This window comes from Geotrypetes seraphini, chromosome 5 (assembly GCF_902459505.1).
Source record: "Geotrypetes seraphini chromosome 5, aGeoSer1.1, whole genome shotgun sequence".
NCBI lineage: Eukaryota > Metazoa > Chordata > Amphibia > Gymnophiona > Dermophiidae > Geotrypetes > Geotrypetes seraphini.
This window is the reverse complement of record NC_047088.1, coordinates 78,546,083-78,562,383: the sequence shown is the minus strand read 5'-3', so window position 1 is coordinate 78,562,383 and position 16,301 is coordinate 78,546,083. Positions and strand designations below refer to the sequence as shown.

At 40.2% G+C, this 16,301-nt stretch overlaps 1 protein-coding gene across 1 annotated transcript in view; it reads left to right on the top strand.

Moving 5' to 3' along the window:
* Window positions 1-2,123: 2,123 nt before the first annotated feature.
* Window positions 2,124-16,301, top strand: part of LOC117361234 (Krueppel-like factor 5) — a 107,751-nt gene continuing 93,573 nt past the window's right edge. Inside the window, exon 1 of the mRNA XM_033946298.1 lies at window positions 2,124-2,440. Coding sequence (XP_033802189.1) covers window positions 2,276-2,440 — 165 coding nt within the window. The 5' untranslated portion in view covers window positions 2,124-2,275. The remainder of the gene's footprint in view (window positions 2,441-16,301) is intronic.

Below are 16,301 nucleotides of genomic sequence, written 5' to 3'. Positions count from 1 at the left end.
TGAACCGCAAGGTAATGGCGGAATAGAAATCACTAATGTAATGTAATGTAATGTAATGTAATGGTCTGGCATCTCCTTTCCTTCCTTCTTTTCCCTCCCTCCCTTCATCTCCTCTCCCTTCCCTGTTCTTTCTTCTCCCTCTCCCCTAGTGTAGCAATTCTCTTCCCCTCCACTCCACTTCCTCCCTCAGTCACCCCTCCCCGGTCGGCACAGTGTTCACAATTCACTGCTCTGTTTGGCGTCAGGCCTTCCTCTCTGTCAGGTCCTGCCTTAGCGGAAACAGTAAGTAGATGGGACTGGCAGAGAGAAAGGCCCAATGCTGACAGAACAGCGAATTGTGAAATGCTGCTGGTGCCAGAAGTTCATGATGCCGGCCCACAGAGCACCCCCTTATGCTGCTGTAGGAAGGTGAAGGGAAGGGAGGAAGGAGCATGGAAAGAGAAGAGATGCCTGGATTGCACACTGGCGCTGGTCTCATAACATCCCAAAATATTGGGGGTGCTCAGACACCCACTACACCCACAGAGCTGGCACCTATGACCTAATCCCTCCATTAGACAAATTTTTCCCCGTCCCCACAGGAACTCAATTTCCCCGCCCCATCCCCATTCCTGTCCCTGCCCCATTCCTGTAAGCTCTGCCTTAACCGCACAAGCCTCGAACACGTATGATTTTAAAATGTTTGAGGCTTGTGCAGATGAAGACAGAGCTTGCAGGAATGGGGCAAGAACAGGAAAAGAACTCGCCGGGTCGGGTGGGATGGGGAAAAAATATGGCCCCGTGTCATTCTCTACTCTCCATTGCCCCAGATATCACAGTTAGATTGTGAGCCTGCCAGGACAGATAGGGAAAATATTTAAGAGTACTTGATTACTATTCAGTGTACTATAAATTGCTTTGGCTGAATCTCTTCATGATAAAGGTGGTTAATAAATCCCAATAAATAGCCAGCCAGAAGACATTTCTGGCCAGTTAAATTGCTTTGAATATCAATCTCTAAGTACGTAAATGTTTGACTTGCACATACCTCTCCCCTTGTGTAACGTCCCTTGTAATTATACACTGTGCAACTTGTGCACTCACATTATAGAATATAGCTCTTGCATGTGTGAATATTGCATCCATGCATGCAAGTAATAATATTCTCTAATCTCAGCATGCAAGTGGTGCTTAGCAAATTCTGTATATGGGGTCTTAGGTTGTGCTCGCAAATTGGTGCGCACAGCTGATTTGCATGAACAACTTAATTGTTTAATAAGCCTAGTTGGCATCAATAATTGCCCATTAACATCTCATAACTGATGCCAATGGGCACTAATTAAAAGTTATGCACACAAAAATGGTAAGCGTATTCTATAATGTGATGTGCGCCAGTTCTAGTGTGTGAATCTGGAAAGGGTGCGGCCAGGGGAGGAGCACAGATGGATCATGGGCATTCCTAGAATTTGTGCAGGCTGTTATAGAATACACCCAATGCAAGCACATGCAGGTATTTAGGCCTGATTTTCCTTGGTGCGCTTAAAATTTGTGACAGGCACTGGCGCTTAGCATGATTCTATAAGGCGCACATATCTATTACAAAATTGTGCTAAGCACCATTCTAGTCAGCACTGATTTTTTTAGGCACCATATATAGAATCAGGCCCTAAGATTATAAAATTAGGGGGGAGGGGTGGGATACTGTATGGCATATAAATTGTGACCCTACGTCCTGCCTTAGATCCCAGCAATAATTATTATGATTTGTGTGCTGCATTTCCACTCCTGTAGCTTCCTGCTGAGAGGGCAGGACTGCAGGTATCAGAAAGCAATGTAGAATGAGTTTTGTAGGGCAAGTTTAGAGCTCTGTGACAACACAACAGACTTTTTTGTCTCTCTTTTTGTCTATCTCTTTGCTGAGGGAGCTGCCTCAGGTGCTGTAACAGGGCTGGTAATAGCAACACCAACCCTCTGCCTTCACTTATCTCCTTCAGAGCTCCACCAAATGTGCGTTGGCTGATTAGCCAGAGGTATTCTCTCTCAGCTCTGATTGGCAGAGACTATCTGTCAAAGAAGCTTGTTAGGGTAGTGTGCCGCCTACTTCAGGACAGGTACGACTCTCCTAGAGCAGACCAGACTTCTTAAGGCTACGGTGCACCTGGATTCCTAAGGATTAGCAACTGGATACTTACGGACCTTGAATCTCTTGTAAATTTATAGAAACTTTTCCTGTTCCCCTTTTCAGTTCTTGAAGTGAGGGCGGGGACAGGAGGGAGGGGGGGGCTCTGGTAAAGTGATGAGCAGCAGTCTAGTTTTGTGTACCCCAACAGCCGAAGACGGTGCTGTTTTTACGCAGCTTAAGCCTGTCACCATGTCAGGGGAGTCCGCCGAAGATACCTCAGTGTTTGAGGACATCAAGCCTTCCATAAGAATTCTGGAAAATCAACAGGATCTCGCTCAGGTATTTATTTTCCGAACCTATGCACGCAGCGGGGATAAAAAAGGGAGTGAAAATCCGGCACCTTTTTATATAATGTGGATGATATGGCATGTACAGTACAGATGCATTTTTGATCAGTTGCTACAAACCAGTGACATGTTTTACTAAATGATATTTAGAAACAGGATCAGGAATAATTTTCACGGATGTCAAATGTTCAGATCGTTTGAGTTGATTGAATTATTTTGAAACAGAAAGTATTGATAGTACGCTTCATATCCATGAATAGGTCTCTACTTGCCATATCAGTCTGTGTTAAAGTTTCAAGAGGTTCTTAGTATTAAAAACATATAATTAATTAGTACAGGTTTTTTTAATATCTTGAGAATGATCAGTTTTCTGGTAGATTTTATTACTGCATGAGGCTTGAAAATGTTCTTTAAAAAGTTGAAGGTGTTGCTTTCTGTGTAAGAACTAGGCTTCCTCAGCTTGTGTGTGCCTGTGAGTTTGTAGCGCTCTATAAGAAACATGCAAGGAATGTGTGGATCGGCTATCATTCCAATTTTTCATGCATTTAAGGGCTGCAGTGCCAGTGAACAGGAGAACAGAATTCTCTTTCAATCAGCCAGATCCTTCCCTTCATTCTGAGAAGTTGAGATAATGATAGCAGCAAAGGTGATGGGGTTTTCGGAGAGAGAAAGGTGGAGGAAACTTAACTCTATGTGTAATTGTGTATTAGCCCCACAATTCTGCTATATTTTTTTGGAGTTGGCTGACATGGTCAAATTGAAGTGAACAGCTCATCTATTTCCAGGAAATGGTGCCACGATGAGCAGCTAATATTCTACATGAAAACTGAATGAGTTAGCTCCACAGTACTTAACGTTTTTAAGGCATTTTCCAAAAAAGTGTTGCTTTATAGAGAAAAAAGCTTCCTCCTCCACTCAAAACTGCAGTAAATATTACCAATTTCTAACTACCTTGTATGAGGAAGATCTAAGCACTTAGCTCCAGGGAAAACACATTACTACAGTTATCAAGTGAATTCTTTTAGGGCATCTCATAACAGAAATGATTTCTTTCTTATGCAATCCCTGGGAGTTATGAAATGTGCTTCTGTAAGCTGACAGCCCTTGAATCAGGAGATTTAAAAAAGGGTAACAATAATGGTTTTAGAAAAGGCATACCTATAAGTTGATTGATTTTTAATTTTATAGGTAGAATGTTATTATTACAGCTGTTATAAGTACATCAGAAACTCAGGCCTCACAGCAGAGAGCAGAGAAAAGGGCCGAATGCTAGACAGGGTGACGATGTATGTTATCACTTACCAGTATTTGCCTGTTCAGTCAGTCCATATTCTACCCACTTAATAGTCTCATTTTAATCCCTGAGCAGATTTTATTGCACATTCTTGTAAGTAAAATAGCTGTTTTAAGGCCGGGTTAGTTCAACAATGACGTTATCTAAGCTGCAGGTCATTACAGAGTAATTTGGTTAATTTATATGCTCACTGAATATTTATTTATTTAAAAGATGTATAAAACCGCTTATAATCAAAGCGATGCACAAGATAGCATGCATATTATTGACACACCCCAAGATTCATAACAAACAAAAATTTACATTAACATTTCATACTTTACAAGTTGGAGTTCTTGCTTCGTCAACTGCTTCTACAAAATTCTAACATTTTAATATGTTCACATGTCTGTGTTTGTTTCTGATGAAAGTAGCAAAATGAGGTAAGGGGTGAAGTATATAAAGCGCTGTACTTCTACAGTTTTTGTTCAAATGTAGTTGCGGCCTATAAAGTTGAGTGACAGTTGGTCTCATGGTAACTGTCATTCAGCTTTATAGGCCTCAACTACATTTGAACAAAAACTGTAGAAGTACAGAGTTTTATATACTTCACATCTTATCCGCATTTTGCACATGAGACCAAGACCCACATCACTAATTGCACAGCATACCTGCTACTACTTATCATTTCTAAAGCTCTGCTCCCTGCTACTCTACTTGATAACAGCGTAATCTGAATGCCTGGAATGAATATTTGTGTCTCTTCCAAAGCAGCAAGAGTGAAGTAGCTTGGTAGAGCCAGGGCTACTCTGATTGCCACCCAATATCATGAACATGTTGTCTGAATAGGTGGAGTTCTTCATTTTCAAGTACCGTCCTGTCAGCCTGGCTCTAGGGGAAACATAAATAATGAAACAAAAAAAACATTTGGCTTCTCTGAAAATTTAGTGGACATATGGAGCAGTTTATTTCTGAATCAAAAGAAGTAAGAAATAAAACTCCCATATCAGAAGTCAAGAAAGTATGGATGATTAGAGGGAAGTAAGGGTTTGGGCTGCAGTCAGTTCAATTTGCAAAACTGTGGGAACGGAAACAAAGCGGGTTGCAGAGGAGTTGCAATTCTCATGTGCTGTTATATTCAACAAAGAATTTCCCATGTGTACTAAGTGCGAAAATTCCTTGCTAAACAAGGCCCTTTTCCTATGTTTCCTTTAGGCTAGAGACTAGTTCGTGGCATTTTGACTTCAAATTGAAACTTTCTGTTTCAGCTTCCTTGTTGGTCTCCCATCCATTGATCCCATCACCAGGTCCACAAAGTCATATTGACCCCAGGCACAAAGTAGGGTTTCAAGGCCTGCTTGTGAGACTAAGACTTCTATTATGAATCAGCTAATGATTAAACTCATCTGTCTTGTAAAACTCTGCTTCTATACAGTACATGAACAAGCCTAGCACTGCATGTACAGTGAGTACCGAAACTCAGAGAGGCAAGGGAGGGACACTGATAACCAATCATTGATTTTTAACATTTTATACTTTCTTTTATCTTGAGTAAAATGGAGCAGACTAGTTTTTCTTTACTATGATCTTTTTTATTTGCTCCTAGAATGAGTGGGGGAGAAAGAAAAAGAGGCCTAGTTGTCTAAGTACCAGGGAAGTTTGCATTGCTTCTATCTTTGCTGCATCTGAAGGTCTTTGATGGAGTAATATTTATAGGAAGCTTACAAACTCTGGTCTGCACTTGAGGTTGCACAGTTACTAGTTATGAGAGAAAGTTCTAGAAAATGATTTGGACTTCATGAGCATTTAACAAATCAATTGAATGAGGTTTTGGACATAATCAAGAGCTTGCAGGAATGACTACCATATGGGAAAAAAGGGAACAGAGAGAAGAGGAATGACAAGAGATTGGATAAAAACTAAGTGAGCAAGAAAAGAAGGAGACAGAACGGAAGAAGTAGGGGAATGAAAGGATGGAAAGAGACTTCATAGAGTGACAGAAGGAAAGGAAAAGTATAGGACTGGGTACTAGGAAAAGGGAGTAGAGAAATGGACAGTGAAAAGAGCAAGAAAGAGGGAAGATTAAAAGAGGTAAGAACTTAGAATGTGGAAAATAAGGAGAACAAGACAAGAAGGGCAAGAACTGCAGAGAGAGGGAGATGCAATGGTCACAGAAGTGAGCCATGAGAGAAAGAAGGAAGAAAGTGGGTGAGTGAAAGGCGAATAAAAATAATAGAGAGGGAACATTAGAAACATGATAGCAGATAAATGCCAAATGGCCCATTCAGTCTGCCCATCCACAGCATCCACTATCTCCTCCTCTCCTTAAGATATCCTAAGTGCCTGCCCCACACTTTCTTGAATCCAGACACAGTCTTTGGACAAATTCCTGGAGGAAAAGTCCATAGTCTGTTATTAAGACATGGGGGAAGTCTCTGCTTGCCCTGGATCGGTAGCATGGAAAATTGCTACTCTTTGGGTTTTGGCCAGGTACTAGTGACCTGGATTGGCCACCGTGAGAACAGGCTACTGGGCTTGATGGACCTTTGTTCTGACCCAGTAAGGCTATTCTTATGTTCTTTTGTTCTTAGTCACCACCATCTCCACCAGGAGACAATTCCATGTATCTATCACCCTTTCTCTAAAAAGTATTTCCTTAGATTACTCCTGAGTCTATCACCTCTTAACTTCATCATATGCCTTCTCATCCCGGAGCTTCCTTTCAAATGAAAGAGATATGCCTCATACACATTTACGCCACTTAAGTATTTAATCATCTATATCATATCTCCCTTCTCACACATTTCTTCCAAAGTATACATACTGAGATCTTTAAGTCTGTCTCCATACGCCTTATGATGAAGACCATACACCATTTTCGTAGCCTTCCTCTGGACTGACTCTGTCCTGTTTATATCTTTTTGAAGATGCGGTCTTCAAAATTGTACACAATATTCTAAATGAGGTTTTACCAGAGTCTTATACAGGGGCATCAATACCTCCTTTTTCCTACTGGCCATTTCTCTATGCACCCTAGCATCCTTCTACCTTTTACTGTCACCTTTTCAATCTGTTTGGCCACGTTAAGATCATCACATGCTATCACACCCAAGTCCTGCTCCTCTTTCATGCATAAATGTACCATTCCCTTGAGTTTTTGTAGCCCAAATGTGTGACCTTGTATATCTTAGCAGTAAATCTTAGCTGCCAAATTTTAGACCATTCTTCAAGTTTCGCTAGGTCTTTCCTCAGGTTGTTCACACCATCAAGGGTGTCTGCTCTATTGCAGATTTTGGTATAATCTACAAAGAGGCAAATCTTACCTGACAGCTCTTCAGCAATATTACTTAGAAAAATGTTAAAAAAAACAGACCCAAGAACTGAACCTTGAGACACATCACTGGTAACATCCCTTTTCTCAGAGTGATCTCCATTGGCCACTACGCTCTATTGCCTTCCATTCAACCAGTTTCTGACTCAGTCTGTCACTTTGAGGCCCATTCCGAGGCCACTCAGTTTATTTATTAGATGTCTGAATGGAACACTATCAAAGGCTTTGCTAAAATCTAAATACACCATATCTAGTGCATTCCCCTTATCCAATTCTCTGGTCACCCAATCAAAGAAATTGATCAGACTTAACTGACAATTCCTGCCTCTAGTGAATACATGTTCCCTCGGGTCTTGTAATCTACTGGATTCCAGAAATGTCGCTATTTTCTGTTTTAAAAACATTTCCATTAATTTTCTTACCCCATAAGTCAGAATTACTGGCCTATAGTTCCCTAATTCTTCCTTACTTCTACTTTTGTGGAGAGGGAGCACATCCGCCCTTCTCCAGTCCTCCAGTACCACACCTGATTCTAGAGAAGCATTCAAAAAGGTCAGCCAGCTGATCCACCAGAACTTCCTGCAGTACCATTGGACATACTATCTGGCCCTATCGCTTTGTCCATTTTTAGGGGTCCTTTTATCAAGCCGCGCTAGCGGGGTTAGCACGTCGGACATTTCATCATGCGCTAACCCCCGTGGCTGGCTAAAAAACTAACGCCTGCTCAATGCAGGCGCTAGCGGCTAGCACGGCAGGTGGTTTAACACATGTTAAACCCCTACCGCAGCTTGATAAAAGGACCCCTTAGTTTAGCTAACTCCTCACGAACACAATCCTCTGAAAATCGATCATGGTCTACCACACCTCCATCCTTATTTGCGTTTGTCTTCTGGGGTCCCGTTCCTGGCGCTTAAACTGTGAACACAACAGAAATATTTGTTAAGCAATTCAGCCTTATATATGTTTATCAGCTTCTACATATTTTTCCCCTTCACTTTTGAGTCTCAAAATGCAACTTTTGGAGAACAAAGAAAGGATAAGAGAGGCGCAAACAGAAACAAAAAATAAAAGAGAATGGGAAGTTACAGTTTTTTTTACAGTAATATAATACAGATGAGTTATTCAAATGAAAGAAAAAAAAATAATCGTGTATGTACCAGAATGATGTCTTTTCATTCAAATCGATCTGAACTATTTATAAAACTTTTCTGTACTAATCTACTTTGAAATAATATCTAATTATATGCAATTTAAAATTTGTTCACATCCAAGATTTAGGAGGTTGTATATTTTGAAACAAAATTTATGTACCCCCTCTTTTATTAAGGTGCGCTAACCGATTAGCGCACGATAAATGCTAACGTGTCCATAGACTAACAAACACGCATTACCGTTTAGTGTGCACTAAAGTAATTAGCACGCGCTAATTGGTTAGCGCACCTTAGTAAAAGAGGGCCATCGTTTTTTTTCTATGTCTATCCCTAATAATCCCTTTGCAAATCTCAAGTTGAAGAAAACACAAGTATTCGCTGCTATATCTGAGGGTACCAGTAAAGCCAATAACAGGCCATAATATGAGAGAAAAATAATTCTGATGAAGGTTCAGCGCACCTGATGACAAATTTATTTACGTACATTACATTAGAGAAGGTCACAGACCTTCCACTAAATCTGATCTCTTCTAAACTGAAATCAGAATTCATTAATATGACATAGCTGGATAATTATAGGAAAGTGAGTCACAAATCACATCCAGATTTAATTCACATTCTTTGCAGTCAGAGGGGAAGACTAGTGCCATCCATAGGGAGACATCAGCCCACTTTCTCTGTAGGTTGAGTTAGGGATTACCCTGTATCAGAGATGCTACAGTCACCCCTTCAGGAAATCCCTTTAGGAGACCTCCCTTCTTCTGAGACTGGTACAGGCCGATGGTAAATGATCTTGGCAATAGAATTCATTTTCTTTCAGCGCGGGATCTGAATGTCGAGCAGCTGCTTTGCAGAACAAAGTGCAGCCGCTAAAGCACTGGTAATATTCCTTATCTTTACCAAGTTACAGTTGGGTAAACAGACACAGGGCAGGGAGTGACCCAGCCACTGGTAAAATAATCATGCTGTAAAGTCTAAGCCAATTGACCAAACCCGCTATGCTGTTTTCATTAAGTGAATTTGCAACAAAACTTTACCCTCTTTCCAGCCTCTTCCAAGCTTTGCTAATGCACCACAGCCCTTGCTTGCTACACCTGTTTTTCCAGTACTGTTTTTCCAGACCCCACACAGCTCTGTTAATGCATTTCAGTCCCAAGCAGCAGCATTTCCATTGTGTTATATCTAGCATCTGGGCCCTACCATCACACTTGCCCTATGAGGTGGTTCAGTATTACTGACAAGAGCTTACTGATGGCACTGTTGATTATGATGACTGTGGTAAGACTTGCTAAACTAATTTCACTGTTAAGCTAACCCCCCCCAATTATAGAAAATTGGACTATTAAGAGAATGTCCTGTACCTTTGAAAGCAGGTTAGGAAAACATACTTTCTTGGCCCCCACATTTCCTACTAGATGGAATTGCACAGTTCACAAGGCATTTTAAAAAGTGTCATGGGAGCAAAATTCATTTAATATACATTAACTTCTGAACTGTGCCTACAATCAATTTCTGTACATTAAAAGTTCTAATGCATGTTCAAAATGTTTTTGTTGATATGAATGTGTAAAACACACACAAAAAAAAAAAAATTAATGATGTTGGGAGAAATCAAAATTTTCAAAAAAAGTCAACCAAATTATTTTGTGCATGTGCACATCCCTAACACACACGATTTCCTTATGGGCTACACTGTCATATAATTTACAGTGGTTTTAACTGGCACATTTATATTGCCTAGCCCAGACTAAAATAAATTGAATAATCAGTATAGATTCCTATGTATTCAAATACATCTCCCTTTTTACAAAACCGTAGTGCAGTTTTTAGCACCGGCAGTGGCTAGGGTCACCAGATGACCGACCAAGACGAGTAGGCTGAGGGGGTGGGGCTAGTGGCGACGCTGTGGTATGGTGTAGGTGTAACAGGGTGGGGATGGGGAGAAACGGGATGGGCAGATCTATGGGTCTGGATTTTACATACGTAAAATCTGGTAACTCTAGCCATGGCAGTAACAGCTCCGATGCTCATAGGAATTCTATGAGCATCGGAGCTGCTACCACCGCAGCTGGAGCTATAAACCACACTATGGTTTTGTAAAGGGGGGGGGGGGGGGATATGTGAATGAAAACACACCAGATTTCAACTTACCAGCCTAATCATAGTGCTATTGAAAGCCCTATCTGTGTATGAAAAGTGTTTTACCTGCAGAAAATGGTTTGGGGGAGAATTATTTACCCTGTGTACTTGGAAAAATGGTTTTACATGTACCGGAGGCATTCCCAGGGGTGGGATTAAGTCGAAGGAAGCAACAACATGTAATTTTTCCAGGAAAAAATATACTTCCAGAGAGAGCGGATGCAAATTTCAAAGATGTCAAGTTATCCAGTTCCAGGCTGTAGATTTTGGACCAGTCCTGGATTCCCGACTGTCCTATCCTAGAGCATTATGGGACTTGCAGCACGGATTTTAATGGAACAAATACCAGAAGTGGCCAAAAAGTCTTCAGCATGGAACTGGGTAAATTGGCATCTCTGAAATTTGTTTGTACATTCTCAGGGTCAATAAAGCAAAAGCACTCCTGGCAGTTGCACCAACATAGTAGCATAGGAAATGCTGGAAGATAAAGGCCAGATTGCCCAAAAGTCACACTCACTATCAGTTTGGGTTTAAAAAAAAAATATTTATTTATCAGTTTTTTTTATCATTAACCAAACAATCATAATCAACATACTTGAATATATGGTAGATTCACAAAGAAAATGAGTAACTTACATAAAGTGGGGGGAAACCCCTATCTCATTATCAGTTTGTGATTGAACCAACAACCCAATGTGGGCAGTTTGATTATTGCCTCCAGCCCCTCTCTAGTATCTGCCAGTCCTGTTATCCTAGTAGGCAGTATTTCTGTAATATGGGTAGATGTGTACTAGGGAGTAAAGTGAGGCCAGCAGATAGCGTATCTGGGTTCAAAAAAAGTTTGGACAAGTTCCTGGAAAAGTATATAAATGGCTATTGAGATAGACACGGGGAAAGCTACTACTTATCCCTGGGATTGGTAGCATAGAATTCTGCTACTTTTTGGGATTCTGCCAGATATTTGTGACCTGGATTGGCCACCGTTGAAAGCAGGATACTGGGCTAGATGGAGCATGAGTCTGACCCAGTATGGTTAGTGTTATGTTCTTATTTCATTTCTGATTTAAAAGTTCTAAACCATCAACAATGTAGAGAGCTCCATAATGGCACAGCCTTAAATATTCTATTGAAAGATAAAGAAGTTGATAATTATGTACTCCTGAGAGGGCAGTAGATAATTTTGCAGTGTTCATTCTTGCACTGCTAGTTTGCCTAGTCATTTGTGGTTTTCCAAGAACTGCGTATTTAAGCATTTCAAAGTAAAGAAAACAAAAATGCATTTTTTCAGCTTGTTCTATGCTGTAAACAGAGTAGTTTAAAGTCATAGACGTTTCTTAGTATTTGACTGGTACACGGAGTTGCAACATACCTTAAGATGCAGTAGGAATCAGTGTTGGAGCTTGAACTAGTGCTAGAGTTTACCATTACTGGCAATCGGTGATATTACACAGAGATAGAAAGAGTTGAACGAAAGAGCTAGAAATGATGGAAGACTTTTGAATTGTTACCCTACTATTCTATGATGACTTGATTCACCTTCCCAAAGATGGAAGGCTTCTTGGGAAGTCATCACACCTTTCAAAGGTCTGATACCGAAAGCTCTTCTAATATTATAGTTTCTAAAAAGGCGTTCCTACGAGGGGGTGTTGGAAAAGTACTCAGCTCAACCAACCAACTTCCTAAATTCTGAGCGTTATTTTGCCGCTGTAGCTGCAAAGAGTGTTCTCTTATTTCGTTAACTGTCAATCTGCAGAAACAAAATTCTATGTTTTGACATTGTTTCAGATCATTGATTGAACCATATCCACGTCATTCTCTTCTTGAGTGTGCTGAGAACGTTTCACCACTCCCTCGTATTTTATCCACCCTCTTTCTTTATCAGATAAATCTTTTATGGATGCCTAGTTTGCTTCATAGTTCCACGCAAATCTTTCCTGCTAAACCAGCAGTTAAGTGAAGTTCATGCTCCCAGAGACTTGGCAGCAGCTCCCTCTGTTGGCATTTAGTTTTGTGTTGCTGTTGGATGAAGGATGTTGTCAAGTGCTCAAAATTTCTGTTTTGCACAGCCTCAATAGGACATATAGTTGATGACAAAGTACTTACCATCCATCAAAAGAAAGATTTGATATGCGTCAAACCCTTAGGCTTTGTTATAATACTCTGACTGACATACAATTAATATTTTAGGGATGGTCAAATTGCTTTCAATATATCTTCTGTCTTGCTGTGCTTCATATTAAATCAATGTTGGCTTACTTCAGCTTCAAAAACTCTGAACTAGTTCCAGCTCAGCTTCAGTTCCCATTTTTGACTGGGTTTATGACCTGGATCTTGATGAACTCTTTTACTTCTGTCTGTGATAAACCTGGGGCAAAACATTGCATGGGAAGCAGAAAAGTTGCAAGAAACTCCCCTACCAGAGCCCCCCTCTTGTCCACTCAACGAGTCAATCAATGCCAAACCAAATGTATTGCTCCTATCCTACTTTGTTTCTCAGTGCAAACTTACCCATTTCTGTCGTTGCTGCACTGAATGTATGGATTATATACAGTCTTAATTTTCTTAGGGAAATTAGCACTACACCAGTATGTATGCAGTTTGCTGTCTGCTTTACAATAATAAAACCAAATCAACAAAATTGATATGTCCATTCCTTCTTCATGTTGCTTCAAAGATAAAAATAGTTCTTACCAGGGTTAGCTGAAGAACAAATACCAAGATATTTTTCCAAGCTATTTACTATAGATATTGTTTTATAGATATATTGAACTAGCTGCCTTATTTGTAAATTGCAGTTCAAATACCAGAATACTGAAATCTATCGATCGATCTTAGGGCTCCTTTTACGAAGGTGCGCTAGCACCGGATTAGCGCGTGCTAGCCGAAAAACTACCGCCTGCTCAAGAGGAGGCGTAGCGGCTAGCGCGCGGGGCATTTTAGCGTGCGCTATTCCGTGCGTTAAGGCCCTAACGCGCTTTCGTAAAAGGAGCCCTTAGTCTTGGATATACATTACAGTAGAATTATTGCTAGAATCTGTTTTTAGAGAGTCCTGGAATTCCAGGATGGGACACATTTCTTATTAAGGGAGAGGGATTAGGGTTACTGAATCACAAGAAAACACCAGTCCTAGAAAATTGACCTGGTGAATGTAAATCTCTAATTTGTCCCATACCTTGCTTCGGTTGTTCTCTCCTTTTTGAAATGAATCCTTTTTTTCTGAAGTCTGTTTGATGGAGGTTTTCTCAGGAAGGTTCCCTCCTCTCCATATTTTTACCTTGTCATGTTGCCATGCTATTTTTTTCCCTCCCTTTCCCCACCAGGTACTACTCCTTAGCCACTGGGTCATTGGTAACTTCTTTATTTCTTCTTCTTGTGATGGATAGAATGATTCACAAATTGTGATGTTATTCAACAGCAATGTTCTCCATTAAGAAATGAGAGTTTAACTTTGAAAGTAAAAAGGGAGTACTGGGCTAGCCTGCCAAAATTAAAATTAGTTGAAAGAAATCCGAGAAAGTTGCTAGCTAGAGATATAATCCCTTTTTGAGCCTAGAGGAAATTTTGAATTGCAGGTATGTGGGATCTATCTGCAAAGATAGATAGGGAGGGTCACTGGAGTGGGCAGACTTGATGGGCCGTGGCCCTTATCTGCCGTCTATTTCTATGTTTCTATGTATGCAAGGCCCCTTCCTAATACAAGCAAAATATTTGTGTCTTTAAAACATTTAACCTCAAAAAGGAGTCCTCTCTGTTCAGTTATATTGGTGGTTTTTCAACAGCCTTAAAAAAATCCAAACAATCAGCATTATTTCTTTCTGTTTCACTGCCACCTGATAGAAGCAAAGTTAAAAAAAGAACTGTCATTGGCCTTGGTATGGCTCAAAGAATTCATTTTGTGATGAACCATGAAGGGCCCTTTGCAATGAAATTAAAATGATTTCCTATTTTCTTAGATTTTAAACACTAGTCCATTGAGGACCATTCTGCTTGATAGTCATGTCACTAATGATGCACAATAATAGCACATGTCAATAATAGCACAAGCCTATTACAATAAAAGTGTTCTACGAGGGGGGTACTGAAAAGTTCTCAGCCCAACCAAGAAGAGGATGACATGGATATGGTTCAATCGAAACATAGAATTTTGTTTCTGCAAATTGGCACGTAACAAAATAACATTATTTTCAGTTGCAGTGGCAAAATAACGCTCAGAATTTAGGAAGTTGGTTGGTTGAGCTGAGAACTTTTCAGCACACCCCATCCTATTGTTTCATCACCCTGCCCTTTTTATTTGTTTATAAATTGTATTTAACCCTTTATTTTTTACCTTCTGTGTTTGGTTGGTCTAAAGTTGTTTAAACCATCTGGTTTGATTAATGTGTTTTTCTTTTTACCCCAATTTTATTATTATTTGTAAATCGCATTGAATTACGATTATGCAATCAAATCAAATTTTTATTAAACATGAAAATTGAAAAGTGAGCCAAGTATAGGACAATCAAGCCATTGTGACATCACTGATGAGGTTAGCTCTTAGGCATTGGTGGAATGAAGCATTATGACATCACAATCTCAGCTCTGAAATGTTGCTATGAGGGGGTGCTGAAAAGTTCTCAGCCCAGCCAAGAAGACAATGACATGGATATGGTTCAATCAATGATCTGAAACAATGTCAAAATATAGAATTTCATTGCTGCAAATTGGCACTTAACAAAATAAGATAACACTCTTTTCAGCTACAGTGGTAAAATAGAAAGTTTGTTAGTTGGGCTGAGAACTTTTCAACCCCCCCCCCCAGTGGCGTACCTAGGGTATGTGGCACCCGGGGCCCATCATTTTTTGAAACCACCCCCCCCCCCCCCCATGTAAAAAATTTTTTTTTTTTTTTTTGCAATAACCATGAAATGGAATAAATGGTCAGAATAGAAACAGGCAGTGAAAATTTTCTTTTATTGAACCTCATATATGTAACCATTATTCCAAACATAACATAACATAAATTATGTCTAAATTGTCATGACATTAGAAGTACATATGGAGTAGTTGCAGGTGATGCTTGGGACAGTTCGGATTGTGTTAGTTCGGTTTTATGTGTTTTTTGAATAGAAGGGTTTTTATTTCTTTTTGAAGGTTTTGCAGTCTGTGGTTGATATCAATTGGTTGTAGAGTTGGGGGTCGAGTGTTGCAGCTCGAATGGCTAGGAGGTTGTCGAACAATTTTTTTCTTTTGACGTTTTTGGTTGGAGGGTGTGTGAATGGTGCACAAGTTCTCCTATGTCTGTTTGAAGTGGATTGAATTATTTAGCTGAAGAAATTAGTTACCCCCCATTCCACACACATTAATTCTCTTCCATTTTTGTTCCCATTATAAAAAACACTGATAAGTTCCCAGAAAAAAAAATACATTAAAATAAGAAGTGAAAACAAAGGCCCCTACAGATGAGAACATAACATAAGAATAGCCTAACTGGGTCAGACCAATGGTCCATCATGCCCAGTAGCCCATTCTCATGGTAGCCAATCCAGGACACTAATACCTGGTCAAAACCCAAAGAGTAGCAACATTCCATGCTACCGATCCAGGGCAAGCAGACACTTCCCCCATGTCTTAATAACAGATTATGGACTTTTCCTCCAGGAATTTGTCCAAATCTTTCTTAAAACCAGCTACACTATCTGCTTTTACCATAACTTCTGGCCACTTCATTTTTAAGTTTAGATCTTTCCTTTCAAACAGAGACCTTGCTAGATGTCAAATACAGCACAAGGTAACTTCACATGGACTTAGCTGTGCAGGAAATGTGAATCTCCTCATACACCCACCATATAGTGCAAAAATGTGCAAAGGTCTGTTTTTTTCTTTTGATCACTACATAGCCTAATGCCACACGAGCGGTCCTTCGGGGGTGGCGGGGGACTGAACGGCAAGGCCGGGAACACCCCCTTAGGGCTGGTACCCG